General features: G+C 35.2%; 1 protein-coding gene across 5 annotated transcripts in view; it reads right to left on the bottom strand.

Moving 5' to 3' along the window:
* LOC138333531 (ubiquitin-associated protein 2-like) overlaps positions 1-16,680 on the bottom strand; it is a 31,120-nt gene extending 14,440 nt beyond the window's left edge. For 4 of the 5 annotated variants that reach the window (XM_069281972.1, XM_069281973.1, XM_069281974.1 and 1 more), the window contains exons 1-22: positions 16,543-16,680; positions 15,486-15,644; positions 14,753-14,833; positions 14,425-14,535; positions 12,880-13,234; positions 9,910-9,937; positions 9,607-9,689; positions 9,271-9,320; positions 8,733-8,833; positions 8,448-8,556; positions 7,808-8,317; positions 7,415-7,569; positions 7,057-7,273; positions 6,481-6,586; positions 5,241-6,274; positions 4,401-4,560; positions 3,956-4,041; positions 3,574-3,651; positions 2,927-3,017; positions 2,115-2,287; positions 1,258-1,354; positions 780-866 (exon numbers count right to left, since the gene is read on the bottom strand). In XM_069281972.1, coding sequence (XP_069138073.1) covers positions 780-866; positions 1,258-1,354; positions 2,115-2,287; positions 2,927-3,017; positions 3,574-3,651; positions 3,956-4,041; positions 4,401-4,560; positions 5,241-6,274; positions 6,481-6,586; positions 7,057-7,273; positions 7,415-7,569; positions 7,808-8,317; positions 8,448-8,556; positions 8,733-8,833; positions 9,271-9,320; positions 9,607-9,689; positions 9,910-9,937; positions 12,880-13,234; positions 14,425-14,535; positions 14,753-14,833; positions 15,486-15,605 — 3,832 coding nt within the window. In that variant the 5' untranslated portion in view covers positions 15,606-15,644; positions 16,543-16,680. The remainder of the gene's footprint in view (positions 1-779; positions 867-1,257; positions 1,355-2,114; positions 2,288-2,926; positions 3,018-3,573; positions 3,652-3,955; positions 4,042-4,400; positions 4,561-5,240; positions 6,275-6,480; positions 6,587-7,056; positions 7,274-7,414; positions 7,570-7,807; positions 8,318-8,447; positions 8,557-8,732; positions 8,834-9,270; positions 9,321-9,606; positions 9,690-9,909; positions 9,938-12,879; positions 13,235-14,424; positions 14,536-14,752; positions 14,834-15,485; positions 15,645-16,542) is intronic. The other variant, XM_069281976.1, reaches the window with a different exon arrangement.
* Positions 16,681-17,895: the final 1,215 nt, after the last annotated feature.

Raw genomic sequence — 17,895 nt, 5'->3', positions numbered from 1 at the left:
TCGGGCAAAGAAAACCAGTCTAACCAGTCTTCATTGGCCTTCCAAAAGTTCTCACATATTAATACGACGGCCAAGTTCTGCTTACGTTTCCCAGTTCTGACCATTAAAGTAAAGGAAAGTTGAAAGCATTGAAAGCGAGGCTGCGTGTAAATGTAACCACGGACATAGTCAGCCGGGAGGACGTTTTAGGATTCCTATACTTTAAATTAATTTCTTCGTACGCAGACAGATTTTGGCGAGAGATTTTATTTTTCTATTTCATAAGAAATTATACTGGATACATTCACACCATTTTTACCGACTTTAGCCATCCTTGCCCGACTGTTCACTTTAATTAATGATTACCCTTTTTAATTGATTATTCTATATGACGATAAAGAGCTTTTCTATAACAACACCATCCCATTCATGACATGCAAAAAAGACTGTTGGCACTATATATATACAACACCTCAAAGTATATAGAAGTGGTAAAACAATTAAGGCAATACAAAGAACTCTTTTAATAGAAGAAGTTCAGGTTGATATATTTGATGAATTAGACCATGAATGAAGGTCCCTTGATCCCCATCATGCTACAAGTCTAATATTCATTCTCTAGGACTCGTGCCCCCTCCTTCATGGTGGGGACAAATGAATGCTTTGGATTTATAACACCATGATCATTTTGGAAGGCTTATTGGGGAGGATTTATATACAGTATGTTGCAATACTTCAAGTCATATTGGTTTTTTGTAAAGCTAAATTCAGAATAGCACTTAGCTGCTCTATCCTCGTACCTGTTACTCCTGAAACTTTGTTCTGTGCTGGGTTACCATATGATGACTTGCCAAAGTCTGAACCCTGAGTCAGATCTTCATATCCACCTGCAAACAGAAATGTCATTTACACAATTAAATGGTATAACATCACCATGTTCATGTTAACTTTACCTATCTATTTCAGCTATCAGAATGAAAGATATGAGAATTGAAAAAGAGAAATAATTGTTTTTCCCTAAGATAAAGTCCTCTCAAACCCCTTTGAACTGTCGAACACAAGCGGTACTTCAGACAGGTTATAAGCATTGGCAACCAAGAAATAAGAATATGTTTCTTTCAGGCGTATAGTGTTGGTAAACCAGAGGAATAGCCTAATGTTTGACTTAAACAGGTAGGTAAGGGGACTGAAGTAAACAAGAATATGTTTGTACAGTTGCAAGTCTTTGTTGAATTTAGTGATTGAATCATTTTTAAGTCAATAAGTTCTGTAACATACCTTTATTGCTAGCATATGCATGTGATGCGCCATACGTTTTCTGGTATTGGGTGTTAGCTGTTGTTCCAGCGTGTGCAGTATTTGTTACTGGTGGCACCTGCCAAATAAAAAATCTTTGAAATCATATGGTCAGAATATTTCTGATGACAATAACACATTCCCACAGGAATTACTTTTACACAGCAGCACTTCAGCAGAAATACTTCTAAAACATGACAGTATCATCTAATAGTGATATCTTTGAAATAAATGGAAGTCATTATATCAGAATACAATGTAGGGTATGTCATTCTCCCATACTTCACAGGGATATCCTGTGGTTGCTAGGGAAAAGATAATTCTATCTTACACAGGGGGGTGTAAGACAGCTCAAACGCGCTAGACAATAACGTGACATCATCGATACATGCGGCATAACCGCATCGTGCAATGTCGATCACGTCATCAATTTGGACGTATAACGACATTCCTGTGAAAATGGGGCGATGAAAAGCCTGGAAAGCAACGAGAATTTCAGCTTTTTCTTTTAAAGTATGGGAGAAAAAAATCAAACATGGATCTGTCAAGTGGACAGGGATATCTTGACGGACCCATGTAAGATTCTATTATCCTTTATCCAAAGGGGGAGATAAAAGAAAGTCCTCAAGACATGGCTAACACTACATTCCCACAATTACATAGCGATGGAATATAGATTTATCTGAAGCCCACATAGGATACACAATGCAAAATATGACGAACTAGAAATGTCTACAAGATATGAAAGCCCATGTCTCCAAATGAACAGATATGGGTAATACAAAATACCCTCTATTTCACAATGATACACCACAAATGTTTTTTTCTGAAGCCTGTACCGGAAACATAGTAGGATACTGGAATCCAGCAGCTGATGGTAAGACTGAAGGGTAGTAATAGCCATATGGGAGATTGATGAAGTGTTGCTGTTGGTGAGCAGATTGTGTCGACTGTTGTTGAGAAGCAGGAATAGGTGACTGAGCATCCACTCTTCCAATCTTGTTGTCTGCAGCTGTAAACAAAACAGCAAAAACAATTAAATATGGTAATGAATACTAGTTGTGATAGAAATCAAAATATATTTTGAAGATTACCAGTCTAAAAGTGTCTTGCCTTAGTCTGTTAACTGGTAGCAAATTTCAAACAATTTAGCCTAAACTTTTAACAAGCAGTGTAGTAGGAGAAAGAACCTCAGACAATTTTTGTATACACAGATATAATACAATCTTGTGCATACTGAAGAAAGTAAATTAACCGGCGTACTGGAATATGAGTGAGAGTAAGTGTGAAGTCGAACGGTCGCAATGTTTATTTACACAATAGGCCTACGTAATGGCAGAGTAACAATGATCAGAAACATGATCAAATTCATATATTGATCAAGATATTTTTATTTCCTTGCGAGTGTTATGTTTTTTTTTTTTTTTTTTTTTTTAAATTTTTTTTACATTTTACATAACAACTTTACAGACAATTTTAATTATTTTAATCAATACCGTACTTCAGTACAGATCAACAGAGATATATATACGTAGGAATATGGGGGTGATTTTCAGATCATACAACATACATCATATATGGTAGGACTAAGTTTTGGGTACGAATTATCAGCCGGAAAATATGGTACATATTTATTTGTAATATCTCATACCAGAATATGGCACATTTCCTAACGAGTTCTGGTCTCGTCCCGTCATGGTAGTTGGCACACCGAATCCTGACATGTCGTAATTGTAATTTGCCTGCAATTACACAAATTAAACAGTAATTGTGAAGGCATTGTAAAACCTAAGAAATTATTTATGAAACCATTGAAAATAGGGGCTTTCCAAATGAAAAAGTGATTAGATACAAATCGTGCGTTGCATAAAATTATCTAAATGCTCTATTAGGTTGTATAACACTATAACACTTTACTTCGATATTTCCATATGTACGATATAACATCAGATCCGAAAGATTATATGAATAGTTATCCTGAATACTCCAAAGGTTATGTACGTTGTCATATTTACCCCTAGAATTTATCACAGCATAACTAAGGCTCTGTGTGTGAAAACTTGTTTACAAGATGAGTCTGGGAGGCTTAATCAAAACAACTGTATACTGTACTGGCTTTGAAGCTCCTTGAAGTTTCTAATATTTAAAAGAATTTTGTAGGCCTACGATTGGTCAGTATCTTATTCCCCTGCAATACCTTCAGTTTTACTATAGTCTAGGGGTGCATATTTTAATGACAGTGGTAGTAGCTCCTGGAGTATCAAAGATTAATAATTTGCTGAAGAACTTGACACTCACCAGGGTAGGGGGTAATCTCTGTTGAAGTTGAAGCTGAAGCTCGTCTGTATAACTTGCATACAAAGGCTGTTGCAGTCCCTACATCATTCAAAAGTAAAATTTTCAGATATCAGCCAAAATCATTCCCGATTTAAATATTGCGTTAATAGCACGACAATCTTTCCTGGTTGTTGTATTCAATATTTTTTGTCAACAAAACTTAAAAATTATTCTTTCCCCCCCCCCCATATAAATTTGGTACGTTCTCTCCCCTTCCTATTGTAATACTCCTTCTGACTGATTTTTCACAGAATCCATTTATCTACTTGGTAACCTATTCAACTATCTGTTCACCAGAGAATATCACCTTAAGCATGCAAGGATAAGGAAGATGTTGACTTACGAAATATGGTGGCATCGTCCCCTGTCCCATAATGTACTGATGACCTAGCAGTACACCAGGTGGTAGATTTGGAGTGTTCTTGGTGGCTGAAAATATACAGCAACATCTCATGTTGACAAACTTTAATGAAAAGCCTTAATCATGAACAAATCTATTATGAAGTGTGTTTCCTGTAACTCAAATTTAGATCCAATCGCATTTAGAGATCATGTTACTGTAAAACAACTTACTTTTGCGGTTATCGAATTCCACAATGTCAAGTCCCTTTCAAAACAAATGTGAACATTAATATTCACAAATTTAAAATTGTCCGTAAATTCCGATCAGCATCAATGATGTAAATGTTAATTGGATTGCAAAATTCACGAAAGTAAATTGCACACAAAAGAAAGTTGTTTACAGTAATTAAATAAAGCATTTTATTACAGACTGATAGTGTACTTACTACTTGTTGAAGGAGCAGTCATAACTTTGGTTGATCCAACTGTTGTCGTCAAAGCAATGGTAGACACTACAGCTGATGGTGTTGTTGTTCTTGTTGCTAGAGATGTTGTTATTGTTGTCGTCGTTAAATTACTTGTCGTTGTAGATGTTGAACTGTCATACTGAAAATCAAAATATCAATCCAAATTTTTTCTGACCAAATTTATTTGAGGAAATGAAATGCAGATTGTGAATTAATCATTATCACATGTATTCAATGTATTGTTTATCATTGCATATTTTTTATATCTAGTACCAATCACTCTTGATGCTATATACTCCAGTTTCTATTAGTAGCCTCATTCAAGGTATTATACCAAAATTTACATATCTACTAACATGTACCCAAACAGCAATTTTAAAAAAAAGGCTGTAACACAATATGTAGTACATAAACCCATTCCAAATACTTCAAATGTTTTGGAATATCCTTATACTAACTAAGGTATATCAATGATCAACTATTTAACAAAATAAGTTATGATGTATCGCTTTCGCTAAATCATTAGCATACACGTTGAGAATTGTTAAATTCTTCAAAAATATACTTAAATATTATAACCTTAGAACTAAAACCTAAAGATTACATTTGGACTACTATTACAGTAATCTCAATTTCAATCATTCATATGCCAACAATATAAACTATACCTACATTGCTCTATAATCCAACTACCTGATATTGCACAAATGTTGCTTATTTCACTTTCATGAAATATCCTTGTGGGAACAAAAGAGCAATTTTTTCGTTTACATAGTAATGTATAATGAATCCATACAAATAAACAACAACCAGTTGTACCTGTGGTGATTGTCTAGTATCCAAGGACGAGTCTTTCACTGTCATCTTTGACAAAGTTTCACTGATCTTGTTAGCAGACACTCCAGACAGTGGCGACGTTTGTAAGTTTGATGGCAAGCTGTTTTGGTGTGGAGATGTACCATACCCCTGGGAGGTAGTGTACACCGACTGTGTTTGTGTGGCCGGCGTCGACAGAGCCGACTGACTGTCTCTTTGGTAAGAAGTAGCACTAGACTGAGTGACAGACGCCTGGAATGACGAGCCTGTCTGTGAGTCCCGACTCCCACTAGTTGGATATGACCCTGACTGGCTCACGTTGGCCGGAAATGAAGCCGACTGTGAGTCTCTACTAACACTGGTAGGGTAAGAACCAGCTTGTGAGTCCCGGGCACCATGATAAGAAGATGAATTTGTCTGTGGTTGATATGACGTAGTCTGTGATGAGTTTCCTTGATGATACAGTGAGTTTGTAGATTGGTACGAGTTTGTGCCTGATGATGGATACAGATTTCCTTGGGTTTGTTGGCTTGAACTACCACTGTAGGAACCACTTCCACTAGAGTACGAATTGGAGTTCTGGAATGATGACCCAGTCGACTGTCCATAATTTTGGAATTGATTCTGATTACTATGGAACTGATTCTGTGTAGAAGACTGATACTGATTCTGACCACTCTGGTATTGGTTCTGTCCACTAGGGAACTGGTTCTGACTAGTTTGATACTGGTTGGAGCCAGTCTGATACTGGTTCTGGTAAGAGCCTGGCTGTGATGAAGATGAATGTGAGAATCCTGATGTACTTGAAAGTCCAGCCGAATTTGAAAGACCAGAATTGTTTGTAATTCCTGTGGAATTTGAAAGCCCTGCAGCATTGGACAAGCCAGTACTACTTGAAAGCCCGGTGGCACTAGATCGACCAGAATTGGTTGAGAGTCCTGTCTTTTGCGATGGATATGTTGTTGATGCATAACCTTGCGTTGATTGACTGAAGGAATTTAAATTAGTGGAATCTGGCTTGGATGTTGCCAATGGTCCTGAAATTGAAAAGAATCACAACTTTAAGTTCCTTATTATCTTAGTCAAAATTTTACATAAAATCTCAAGTAATCTAAATTGTAGAAAGCTATAATATTCACTTTACAACACTAAATCATCCTTCTTATATTTTATGTGTCTTAATGTATTCAACATATTTGAAACATGAATGTTCAGTTTGATAACAGAATTGAATATAACTTACCAGATGAGAGAGAGCTGGAAGATCCTGGATGCTGGGAGTTTATCATTGGACTGGATTTCCGGTCGGACTGTGATGGAGGGAAAGGAATAGGTTCTGGAGGGCTCATCTGAAACAATAATTGTAATCACATGACATAGGATACAAGCATACTGCCACAAGACTATCTTTTTTTACCAAACATTTAACAAAATGACACTCACATTATGGGATCTATTTTGTATATTTCTTTTAAAACTGACAATAATTTATGTTAAGCTTATTTATATAGAAACTATGTTAAAACTTACAATAATTCATGTTAAGCTTATTTATATAGACACTATGTAAACACATTAGGCCAAAAAAAATAGGGTCGTCGGAATGATGAGTTTTTCACTCTAAAATGATGGCAGGAACCGGAGTCTAAGATCAAAATCCTGACTTTTTAATATTTTTTCTAGAAAAGTGGGAAAAAAAAATTAGGGTCAGGAAAAAAATAATTAGGCTCAGTTGGGTGACCCTAAACAGACATTTTTTTTTTGGCCTCATAATGAAACTTTATCCGAAAAGATTACTGAAAATTGTATAAATATGTACCTTGTTCTGACTGCGTGATGCTGAGTCCTTCTTGGTGGGGGTGGTGTAGGGAGAGGCATGGAATATGTTTGTCCTAGGAGAGGTCTGGTCACCACCCGACATAGCAGAGGTACTATTAGCGGGCGGTGTGGTCATTATGGAGGAGGAGATCACAGACTCGCTTGGTTTACTACTCACCTGCTGAGGGGGCAGGTGACCAGTTATTGTTTGTGTTGTACTGAAAAGACAAGATTTTAAATCAATTTAATGTTGAAAGTTGTCAAACCTTACAGCAGAACATAATATATGGTCAAATCTTACTAACTAAAAGCAGGAGGACTTGTCTTGTTAAAAGAGAATAAAGATTAAAAAAAATTACCTGCTAGGCCCTGCACTGCTCATACTACTGGTAACAGAAGATTCACCACCAAAACTGAATGGAGAGGAATTATCAGATCCATATTCCCACGTCCCAAACTGAACATCTAATCTTGTTGTCATGTGTCCGGGCATTTCTACTGCAGACGCTGGGATCTGAATGAATAGGAATAATGTGGCATTCAATGAAAGTTCAATAGTATGTGTTTGTTACTCGTTATCAAATACATGATGTTTTAAAGACTTTATTACCAATGTCTCCTTCTTTACTAGTTGTGTCTTATTGTTTTAAGTTTAGCAATTACTATAACGTTATTTGTGTCTGGAAATTTCCTTAAGACAAGTTTATTAACTATGATTGGAAACTATCTAGAAGTTGAAATGTTACTCATACCTTTGAAGGTGGAGGCAATTTTGTTCTCTGGGACTTTGGTCTCTGTTGTAAACCAGACTGTGAGGAAGGTACTGAATCCACCTGTCCTCCACTGTTTTGTTCAAGATTTGAGCTGTATACAGATCCTGTGTTCTGACTGAAGCCAGAGGACTGACTCTGACTATAGGCTGATGTTTGGTTCTGGCTGTAAACAGATGATGGACTCTGACTGTATGTTGACTGGCCTTGGCTAAACCCAGAGGAAGTCTGACTGTACCCTGGTGGACTTTGACTATAAGCAGACACGCTCTGGCTGAATCCTGAAGAACTCTGACTGTAGGAAGTCTGATTCTGACCAAACGACGAAACCAACGCATTGATGGCATCAGAGGAGGACTGTTGGGACACCGAAAGCTGATTGGACAGAGATGAGGAGGGCAGCTGACTTGACAAAGGTCCAGTCTGCATGTGGTTAGTCAAAGCCGAGCCACCAAGCTGATTACCGAGATTCTGTCGTGGAGAGGATCCAATCTATATAAAAAAGTGCAGATATCAAGAAAAAGAAACATCAAAGCTAAAGTCTTAGTAACTCAAATACTTGTCAACATCGCCTGAACTTTTCATGGCAGAAATTTCTTAACCAGACAGATATTATACCAACCCCTATGGAATTTTTGATGCTCTCTGTAGCTTGTTGGTTGTACTGCGTAATGTACGCTGGCTCCGATGGATCACTGGTAGGCTTCTGTAAGAGAGCCCCCAGGTCCAATCTGCAAAATTTCAAAATATAGTTTCATTAGCCATGCCATTTGGATAGATATTGCATGTTTGTTGTCGACAATCATTTGACGTTGGATTCAGTAAGTATACGTTGAAAGTAATGTCATTTTTGAGAAATTGACCTAATTTTCTATGGATATATGTGATCTTAAATGACATTAGTTACCTTTGTCCAAGAGTATTTGTAGTGTCGGCCATAGGTGTTGTGTTCTCAGATACTGGGTCTTCCTGCGTTGTTGTTGCTGTGAATACTTTAGTTTCTGACAACTGTAAAAAGATATATATTGAATAAATTATTTGATGTCAGTGTTTCAGATTGATTTTAAAATCTTAAGGACATTTTGGATTTTTACAAAATTTTGCTAGGACATCCTCTATTGGAATGATTAAGGATTTTCAAAAAACTTTGGGACATTTTGGATTTTTACAAAATTTTGCTAGGACATCCTCTATTGGAATGATTAAGGATTTTCAAAAACTTTGGGACATTTTGGAAGATTTGGCAATCTGAATTACTGTATGTGCTTTAATTCATAAGATCAAAAGGATATTTCAGAAGAATGTCTAAAATTTCCGAGATTTTCACCAAGAAATACCAGTATAAAACTTGCACATATTTCCTTTTTTCATATTTTCTTTCCAAGATTTTTTTCATATGATTACATCTGATAGTCACAATGAAAAATGAAACTAAAATTTCTTACACTTCCTGTCCATGTGTCTTCATTCCAATCTTCCATTGACTCCCACGGACCTATCAAAACATGGTAAAATTGTCATTTTATTTGTAGAATGTAATTGCATGATAAAAAATTCTTATTTGTATAGAAATGAAAAACTATCATTAGCCAAGAAAAAATATCTAATATGCAAATGACTGACAACTGAAAGCTTAAAGACACTTCCTTGAAAAGGTTTATACTCAAAAGAATCATTTTTGGAAGGACATATTTAATTTCATATCATATGTTAATTACATTATGGACAAACTGACTTCTATGCAAGTATGGAACTACCAAGAAATATGAAAAGAATCATACTTGCTGCATTTTCTTTCTCTGCATTTGCTGCTGTTTCATTTGTCCATGTATCTATTTGAGGCCCCTTGTCAAACCTTGGATTCCTGTTAAAATATGAGAGATAAAATTACACTGAAATATTAAGAGCATGAAATCATGATGTTTCTAAATTATTTCTAAGTACTCTAAAAGCTCTAATAATTTGTTTTCTTTTTATCAGCTTAATCCCTGTCTAAAAAATGTGTGAAATGCTGTGTTGCAGTGAAGCTTTATGTCTGTTTTCTGATAACTTTTAATAATTAATAATTATAATGTAAAACTTACCTTCCTCGTCCTCCTCTTCGAGGCCCTCCTGAAAAAATACATGAACGTCAGAATTTGGGACCCATAAACAGTGGCAAATGATAGGCACACGGATCAAAATTTAAACTATGTTGATGACATCAAATTTCAATTTATTTATACACATAGTTGCTTTATATGCATAGGAAGGGTTATTAATGATTTCACAGTGGTTACATTTCTCAAAAGCAGATTTAGATACTATCTAAAATTCTGGTACCATGTAGACCTGAACAGATCTGTATGAATGCTAGTGATGGCAATCAAAAGTAAAAATTACAATCGATTATCGGATGGATGTGTTTGAACGATTAATCTAATAATCGGATTCTGTGTGGAGTGTAGTCTTTTGTCATTTATTCTGTACATAAATCTTGATAAAATAGATATTAAAGATTATCAACAGTATCATATCATCCTGACTGTCTGTGTCAGCCAATTTGTTTACAATGGTTTTGTCAATCGAAGTTTCGTATCTTTCACCAGCAATACTTAAATAACTTCTTTCACATTCTCAAAAGTGTTTTGATTTGTTAATTTATAAACATATTTATTTGAGTTTCAAAAATAAAATGTGTTTTCTTCTTCTGAACTTTTAATAATTAAGCACAGATGCGAAATGAAACCCACAGCTTTGTGTACTTTCCAACTTCCTGTAAGATTGAGATCGCTCTTCCTGTACACAACACAAGCTTGCAGGCTTCATGAACACATGAAACGCAACTTTACTCTTCAAACTTACACTGTGTTCAGTTTTAAATGCATTTATATTGATTTATCAAGCTTATTAAGAGCGCCTCCTCTAATAAGGGCGCCCCCACGTTTTTTGCTGAAAAAAATCAACTAATTTCATACAACTTTTGTGCCAGATTGTGACGATTTGTCTTTGCAGACGCTAAAAAAAATACTGTTTCACATCAATCTGATGCTTAACAGATATCCGATCATCTTTTATAAGCACTAAATTTATTGCATTGGACAACTTCGGACATCTTTGCCAAGTGTTTACACATACAAACAGCGAAAACGCCATGTTCAAAATAAAACGTGTCACTTGAATGCCCCACACACGTGTATGGATGAAGACTAACTGGCAACAACATTTTAGCGATGTCTATATAGGTTTTATGATTACTTACTGTATATCTATGATAAAGGTTCCTAAACAACAGGAATGTTATCATTTCTAAGCATTTTATTGTGTACTCTTGTCGGTAATTCCCATCTGCCACAAAACGAAAGTAGCGATCGAAAGCACCGTCCGCCATTTTGTGTACGCATGGTAAACAAACAGGCTAGCATGAAATGCCAAAATTCCGTGAAACAGACATATTTAACCAATGTTTAATACTTCTGGTGCATACATTTCTTCATAATTATGTAATTTCAACACTTATTTGACTTCAAAACGTAAGTTGGTATAGTAAGTTTCAGAAAATACGAAACTAAAAGCAAGATGACTATAGTTTGTTTCAGAAAAAACATCTAAAAATGGTCTCAAATTACGGCGCCCCCTTTGGCCATTTACCCGCGCCCGGCGCCCTCACTTACACTGTTAGTTTTAAATGCATTTATATTGATTTATCAAGCTTATGAAAAAACAATCGAGCACTTACATTTCTCTTTCTAGTTTTTCAATAATCGGAACATCACTAATGAATACACATGATTTAAAATCACACTATATGTAACTATCAACAAAAAGTCAAATTAGACTGACCCCGATATTGTTAATATTTGTAGAAGTAGTTGAAATTAAGTTATATCAATGAATATTTATAATGATTTCTTAATAACTTTGGTACAGCAGTTGTTGAAAGTTGATACTTGTAAACATGGCTTTATTTTAAACTGGTCGCCATAGAAGTTCCAATTATTGCCGCACAGAAGTTGGAAAGTTCATACAGACTTTAAATAGTTACGGTAGTCACATGACGTTCTCAGCGACGTTACAAAGTCAGCTAACTTCGGCTTGTTTGACTTAATGGAACCCACATAGCGATGTTCAATATTTAATTGATTTTTTATAAAAACTTTCTGAATCATTATCAATCATCTTGACATTGATTTAGTCCTGTCTCTGCACTATATACAACTAAATCATGAAAAAAATAATACAGACACGGATATTGGAACTTTAAAATCTCATATATGCAAAGCATCTGTAATTGGATTACAAACAGCCAAACCGTAATTTTTTTTATATATACTTGCACTTTTCTGAGGAGTTCTCGATAAGCCTATCTAAACTGCATCAATTTAATTGGAAAACTCTCGTCTGTTACAAGTTAGATGGCCCTGAATGAGAGTCCTTCAGAATGCCATATAAAGAATATTCTAATAGTATTCCTTGGATATACACATATTTTACAACAAAAATTGTAACTTCAAAACTTCACAGTTTTAGTTATGGCATTCTTATGAAAGTGTATGGCTACTACTGCCTTGTAAGCAAAACATTGTACATGTGTCTAGTGCATAGATCATTTCCAGACTGTACTAATTGTAATATGTTACCGAATTCTAATATAGACAATTATTATGATAGGGTTGTGATCAGGTCCCAATGTGTTTGAAAGTTGTGATTTCTTAAAGAGTTTGTTTGGTTTTTCACACACTTAAGTCTAAGTCACTTGGTAAGAGGCCCAATTTTTCCATCAGCACTGATTTACCTGTGTGGGTACAATGTCTATATACACGAGTACCCTCAAACAATATTTTGATACAAGTCAGTCGCTAAGCAGTAGGGGTCAATTAACTTGCATCATTCTCGGTTGCGGTAAAATGGTAGTAATTTACATCATGTGTAAAGCCTTTTCAATCTCCATATTCTCTTCTCATTCATACATATTCAACATCTGAATAGTCTGATTTTCTTTTTCTGTTCTTTATTTTTCATAAACTAGTTAAAGATATATAAATATAAAATCAATAACTAAACAATCTGCTTACCCCTCCCTCTTCCACGTCCTCTGCCTCTGTTATCTGTATCTCGATCTTTGTCAAAGGTCCCAAAACCATTCTCTTTATTGTCATGATCATTACTGTCCCTGTTTCCTCTGAATCCACCATCTCCTCTCTCCCTCCCTCGCCCACGAGCCAGACGAGGTGGCCGACTGTCAAATCGTCGTCCTCTGCGCGAGTTGCTTTCTGGTCTGTTGTCGCCACTTCTGTCAGGACGCTCTCTTGGTTCAAAGTTCTGCTCATTTTTGTCTTGCTTTTCATCAATACTGTTCTGTTGTGGTTCTGTCTTATTGGGAGGATTTGCCCTTTTCTTTTTCTTTCCACCTGTCTCACGCCACTCACCCTTATGATAGAAAGCAATATATATTTTTAAGTGAAAACTCTGACAGTTCGTAATTATACACAATTAGAATTTGTTCACAAGTTTTTTTAATAATAATAATAATTATAGACTTTATTTAAACTTGACTACATGTTGATCTTAGCAGGTCATCTTACACATTGTGAAGATAAATATAAAATATACAAAATCTTAGGGCTGAAACGATTAGTCGAATAATCGGAGGCGATTAGATTATTGAAGCTAATCGCTGATAATCGATTAAAGAATTTATTAATCGTTAATCGTAACATGCATAGCAAGTGCATTGTAAGCTGACTAAACACGTTGACAGATCATGGATTTCTGAGTAAGCCATTCCGACTGGAGTTTCATCTCTTTAGGTACATGTTTTGAACTCAACAAAGCATATATGATGTGAGAAATACTTGTTAAATTACGTCTCTGTGGAAGTTAAAGTCATTAATCAATGAAAAAGTGGATGTCATGAGAAAGCTTGCAACACGCTGTTCGCCAATTTTCACTAGCGATCGACTCCATGTTGTTACGTCACGGAGGCCTAATCGCCGCCGGGACGCTCGGGAGCAGTAATCTTGAAACATTTAAATTTTACTATTGCATGTGTTTATCATATAAAAAGAACGTTTTTGTTCATATTCTAATTGAAGATAAGAGTTGTTGATTTATTTTATTTTTTTGATCACGGAAATAAAAAGTTCTTTGACGAAAATTTGGTCATGCCGGTCCGTGGCGATCCAGATTTGGTTGATTAGTCGTACATGTGAAGGTCACGTCAAAACAGCGGGTTAGCAGACTTGATATAAACGATGTTACGGAAGACGATACAGGAACGGAATTCAGAGCTTATTTGGGATAAAATACGTTTGTTTTGTCAATAAATCTATTGTTATTTGTTGGTAGGCTTATATTATATAAGACATGTCCTCTGTCATATTGTACAGTAGGTGTTATTATTAGTTGATAACAACGCATGGCGGATGTTTTCAGTAGTCAGTAGCCTAGTTGCATTCAATTCAAAAGATTAATCGATTAGTAATCGATTACACGTGACCGAATAATCGAATACAAAAATTACTAATCGTTTCAGCCCTACAAAATATACAATGAATCCCCCACATCTGATCTTGTAAATCATTGAGTTGATAAAAACTCTCATTTGTATAAATATTTACCTGATAATGCTCTCCCTCTAGAAGCATGTTGATTGCCTTTTCAGTATCCTGTTGGCAATCATGTAAAGCTATCTCACACTCCATCTCGGTCTTACCCGTCAGATCAATAATCTGAGGAAAAAAATTACATAAATATTAAATCTTGTATATGAAACGTTAAATCATAATATAACTCTGTGTCGATATAATCCAGCTCAAGTGAATTACCCTATTTCAATGTTTTTTTTATTTGGCACTTAAAGGGTTAATTTTACAATTGCTTTTCTGTTTATAATCAAGTAACATAAAGTTTGACATTTTTATTTAATCATCAGATCATTAAGCTTACCTGTTGTACTTTCTGTCTGAATATAGTTTCATCTTCACTGATCTGTGAAATCTGTGCCAGTCTTAACTGTTCTGGTGTTGCCTACAATAGGAAATCGAACCAGTGATATAAAAACTCAGTCTGTGATGTTAATTTTTTTCTTCTGCTGGTCATTTGGACTAGCAAAGCCCAAAGTTTTGATAATCTGACAATTAAATCACTAGTCCAAATTAGATATACATCCGTTTTGCTTCAGCACTTCAGTCATTATCAATTTACAATTTTGACCCAAATTACAGTCTGGATGCATACCTGAATGCAAATTTTCATAAACTGATGAATCCAGACTAAAATAATCTCATACATAATGCACTCAAAATGTGTTGAAAAATGCAACTGACCACCGCTCATGTAAATATCATATATGCAGATTTTAATCCGGTTGTGAGCACTAGTCCAATTGGACTAGTTTATTACAATTAGCACTAGTCCACCTGTAAAATTACTAGTCGTGGGCATCGGACTAGTGCTTAAAGTCGCAGAATGCAAACTCGATAATTTCTAGTTGGATAAATATATTGCATTTTGTTTTTGTTAATATATACAATACTTTTTTCTATCTAGGCAAATATATGTGATATTAAGAAAATACGGAAAAGTTTTTCAAGAAGTCTTTATGATAAACATGAATTTTGAGTACATATGAAAATCACTTGTAATTAGATGATGATCAGAACAAAAATGTTTTCTATACCTGGTGCATCTTTGAAGATGTTTCCTCTGTCTTTACTTGCGGGCGTGATGCAGCTTTTGCATTTTTGTCCTTATTTTGCCTACTGCTAGCACGGGATGTGCTCACCGCTGTGCTCATCATATACAGTATTTACACAACTCTATATACAATAACAGGAATCTGAAACAAAATAAGACATTCCTTTCTACACATTCATGTTGAGTGCCCTGATCAAAGTAAAAAAAAACTATTGCAAGGCTATAGTGAGCATGAAAGTAATTTGGTCAGTTTTGTTGTGTAGTTATATTGCTGCAGCAACTACTTGAAATCAGAAATAAAAAAAATCTGATTTCAGGAAGTTGCTGCAGCAATATAACTATTCGTGAATCGATTGAACCATTTATTGGCTTTTTTACAATATGTTGACTTAACGAAATGGTCACGACTTCTTCACACTAGGTAACTTCAGTTTACAGTTGTTAGTAATGAGTCGCATGTAAACCAAGCCAGAACATTGGTCATGTCGGTAACATGTACAGTAACACGAAATATCTTTAGATTTCTTCTCTAGGCCTATATCACATGATGCATTTAGGAAATATGCGTATGAAATTTCAGACATTCTTCAGACACGTCTATGAAATTTGTATGAAGATCGATGCATCAGAACCATGTCCGCTAAGGTCCAATATTTTTGGGGTGAGCAACATTCATGTCAACAAGGAACGAAATAAGATCAGACAACAAAAGCTTAATAAACAACAAAAATATGAAAGTTATTGAAACAATATCCAAATAAAATCACTTCAGTATTACAAAAACTTTAAATACGACTCTATTTGCTATATTTCAATGATTTGCTGCGTAACAAAACACCTCGTTCGGCACCATGTGACGCCATGCTGGATTTCCTCATCAATTTCCTATGGATATTGGAGCCTAACGACGAAGAATTTCCATTAATGTTACATATATTTAAATTCACTGTTAACTTATCTTTGACAAATAATCAAAATAAATTATATCTTGGATTTCAACACAACGAAATACAGCAAATATACTCGGCCACATTCATTACCTAGGTCTGCTCTCACAATGGCATCGGGTCACGTGATTATACCTAGAATTCGCGCCGCCATATATAAATTTTCCGGAGATGACGTAATGAAGGAATTCCCTTTCACATGCACGAATGTGGTAGAATTGATTGAGATCGCTATGCTAAGTTTCAGAGAAAATTTCTATTTTATAACATGCCAAAAGTATAGATCTTGAACAATTCACATATAGTAGAAATTTGCTGAAAATACCCCTATTTCCGGTCAATCCTCCGAAAGATTACGAATGTTAATGATATGTAAGGGGAAATAACTCCGAAAGCGACAAGCGTGTACATGCTGAGAGACTAGAATAAAAGAGTTAAAGACCAGACATTATTTCAGGTCACTAGAGCATGTGGGTTTTGTCAAATTCGGTCAAACAGATTCAAACATGCATCAAAACGCTAGGCTATTCAAGACATATCCAATAATTACTGTACTGTACGTTAATGTTGGTAAATATTGTGAAAATAATACACTGTTGTGCACGTTAGACACATGATCATATATTACCAATCTACGACAGCAGATTATGATTAATAAAAGGAATATTGATATGATGTTTTATCACAAGTAAAAATACACACAGTAATCCCATAATAACGTCAACATTAAAATTAAAAGTTGGTATTTTCGCATATAGGCCTAACAGAATAACATTGCTTTATCTCTACTGTACATATATTGATATATTAGTTTCATGTGTATATGAACATGTATCCTTATAAATCCCATTATTATTTTTTTTAGAATATTTGAAGAATGTGATATCACAACTGTTACTACCAAGGACCTAAATCATTGGAATGTACAGTATGTTAAAACAAAAAAACCAAAAAAAAAACCCAAGAGGCCCATGGTCACCTGAGTTCGTTTATCTAGAATGAAACAAAGATATATCTAAACACTAATATACTGGGCCTTGAAGTCGGTCAGAGATTGTATAAATATGACTTTTTAATCTATTTTGACCCTGTTTGGCCCCGCCCCTCTGGTCCCCCAAGGGGTCAGCGAGGACTGATATGGATGTTAAAATACTGCATGTATATCTCAGGCTTATAATATTCTGATCAAGTTTGACTCTTTTTCTATGAAAATTGAGCAGATAATGTTCATAAATGTGTTTTTCGTATATAGACTATAGTAAACTTGACCCCCTCCCCAGAAGAAGTTTTAGCCTAATTGGCCCCTTTTGACCTTGGGGGTCAGTCATGGAAAATTTGTTTATAGGATTCAATGGCCATCTCACACTGATAGTTCTGACAATTTGACTCATTTCCTATTACAAATGACCAAATAATGCTCAAAAAAATGTGTTTTCCCTTAAACTA

Source organism: Argopecten irradians, chromosome 10 (genome assembly GCF_041381155.1).
Source record: "Argopecten irradians isolate NY chromosome 10, Ai_NY, whole genome shotgun sequence".
Classification (NCBI taxonomy): Eukaryota; Metazoa; Mollusca; class Bivalvia; order Pectinida; family Pectinidae; genus Argopecten; species Argopecten irradians.
Note: the sequence above shows the minus strand (reverse complement) of the source record. Positions and strands in the feature narration are given on the sequence as shown.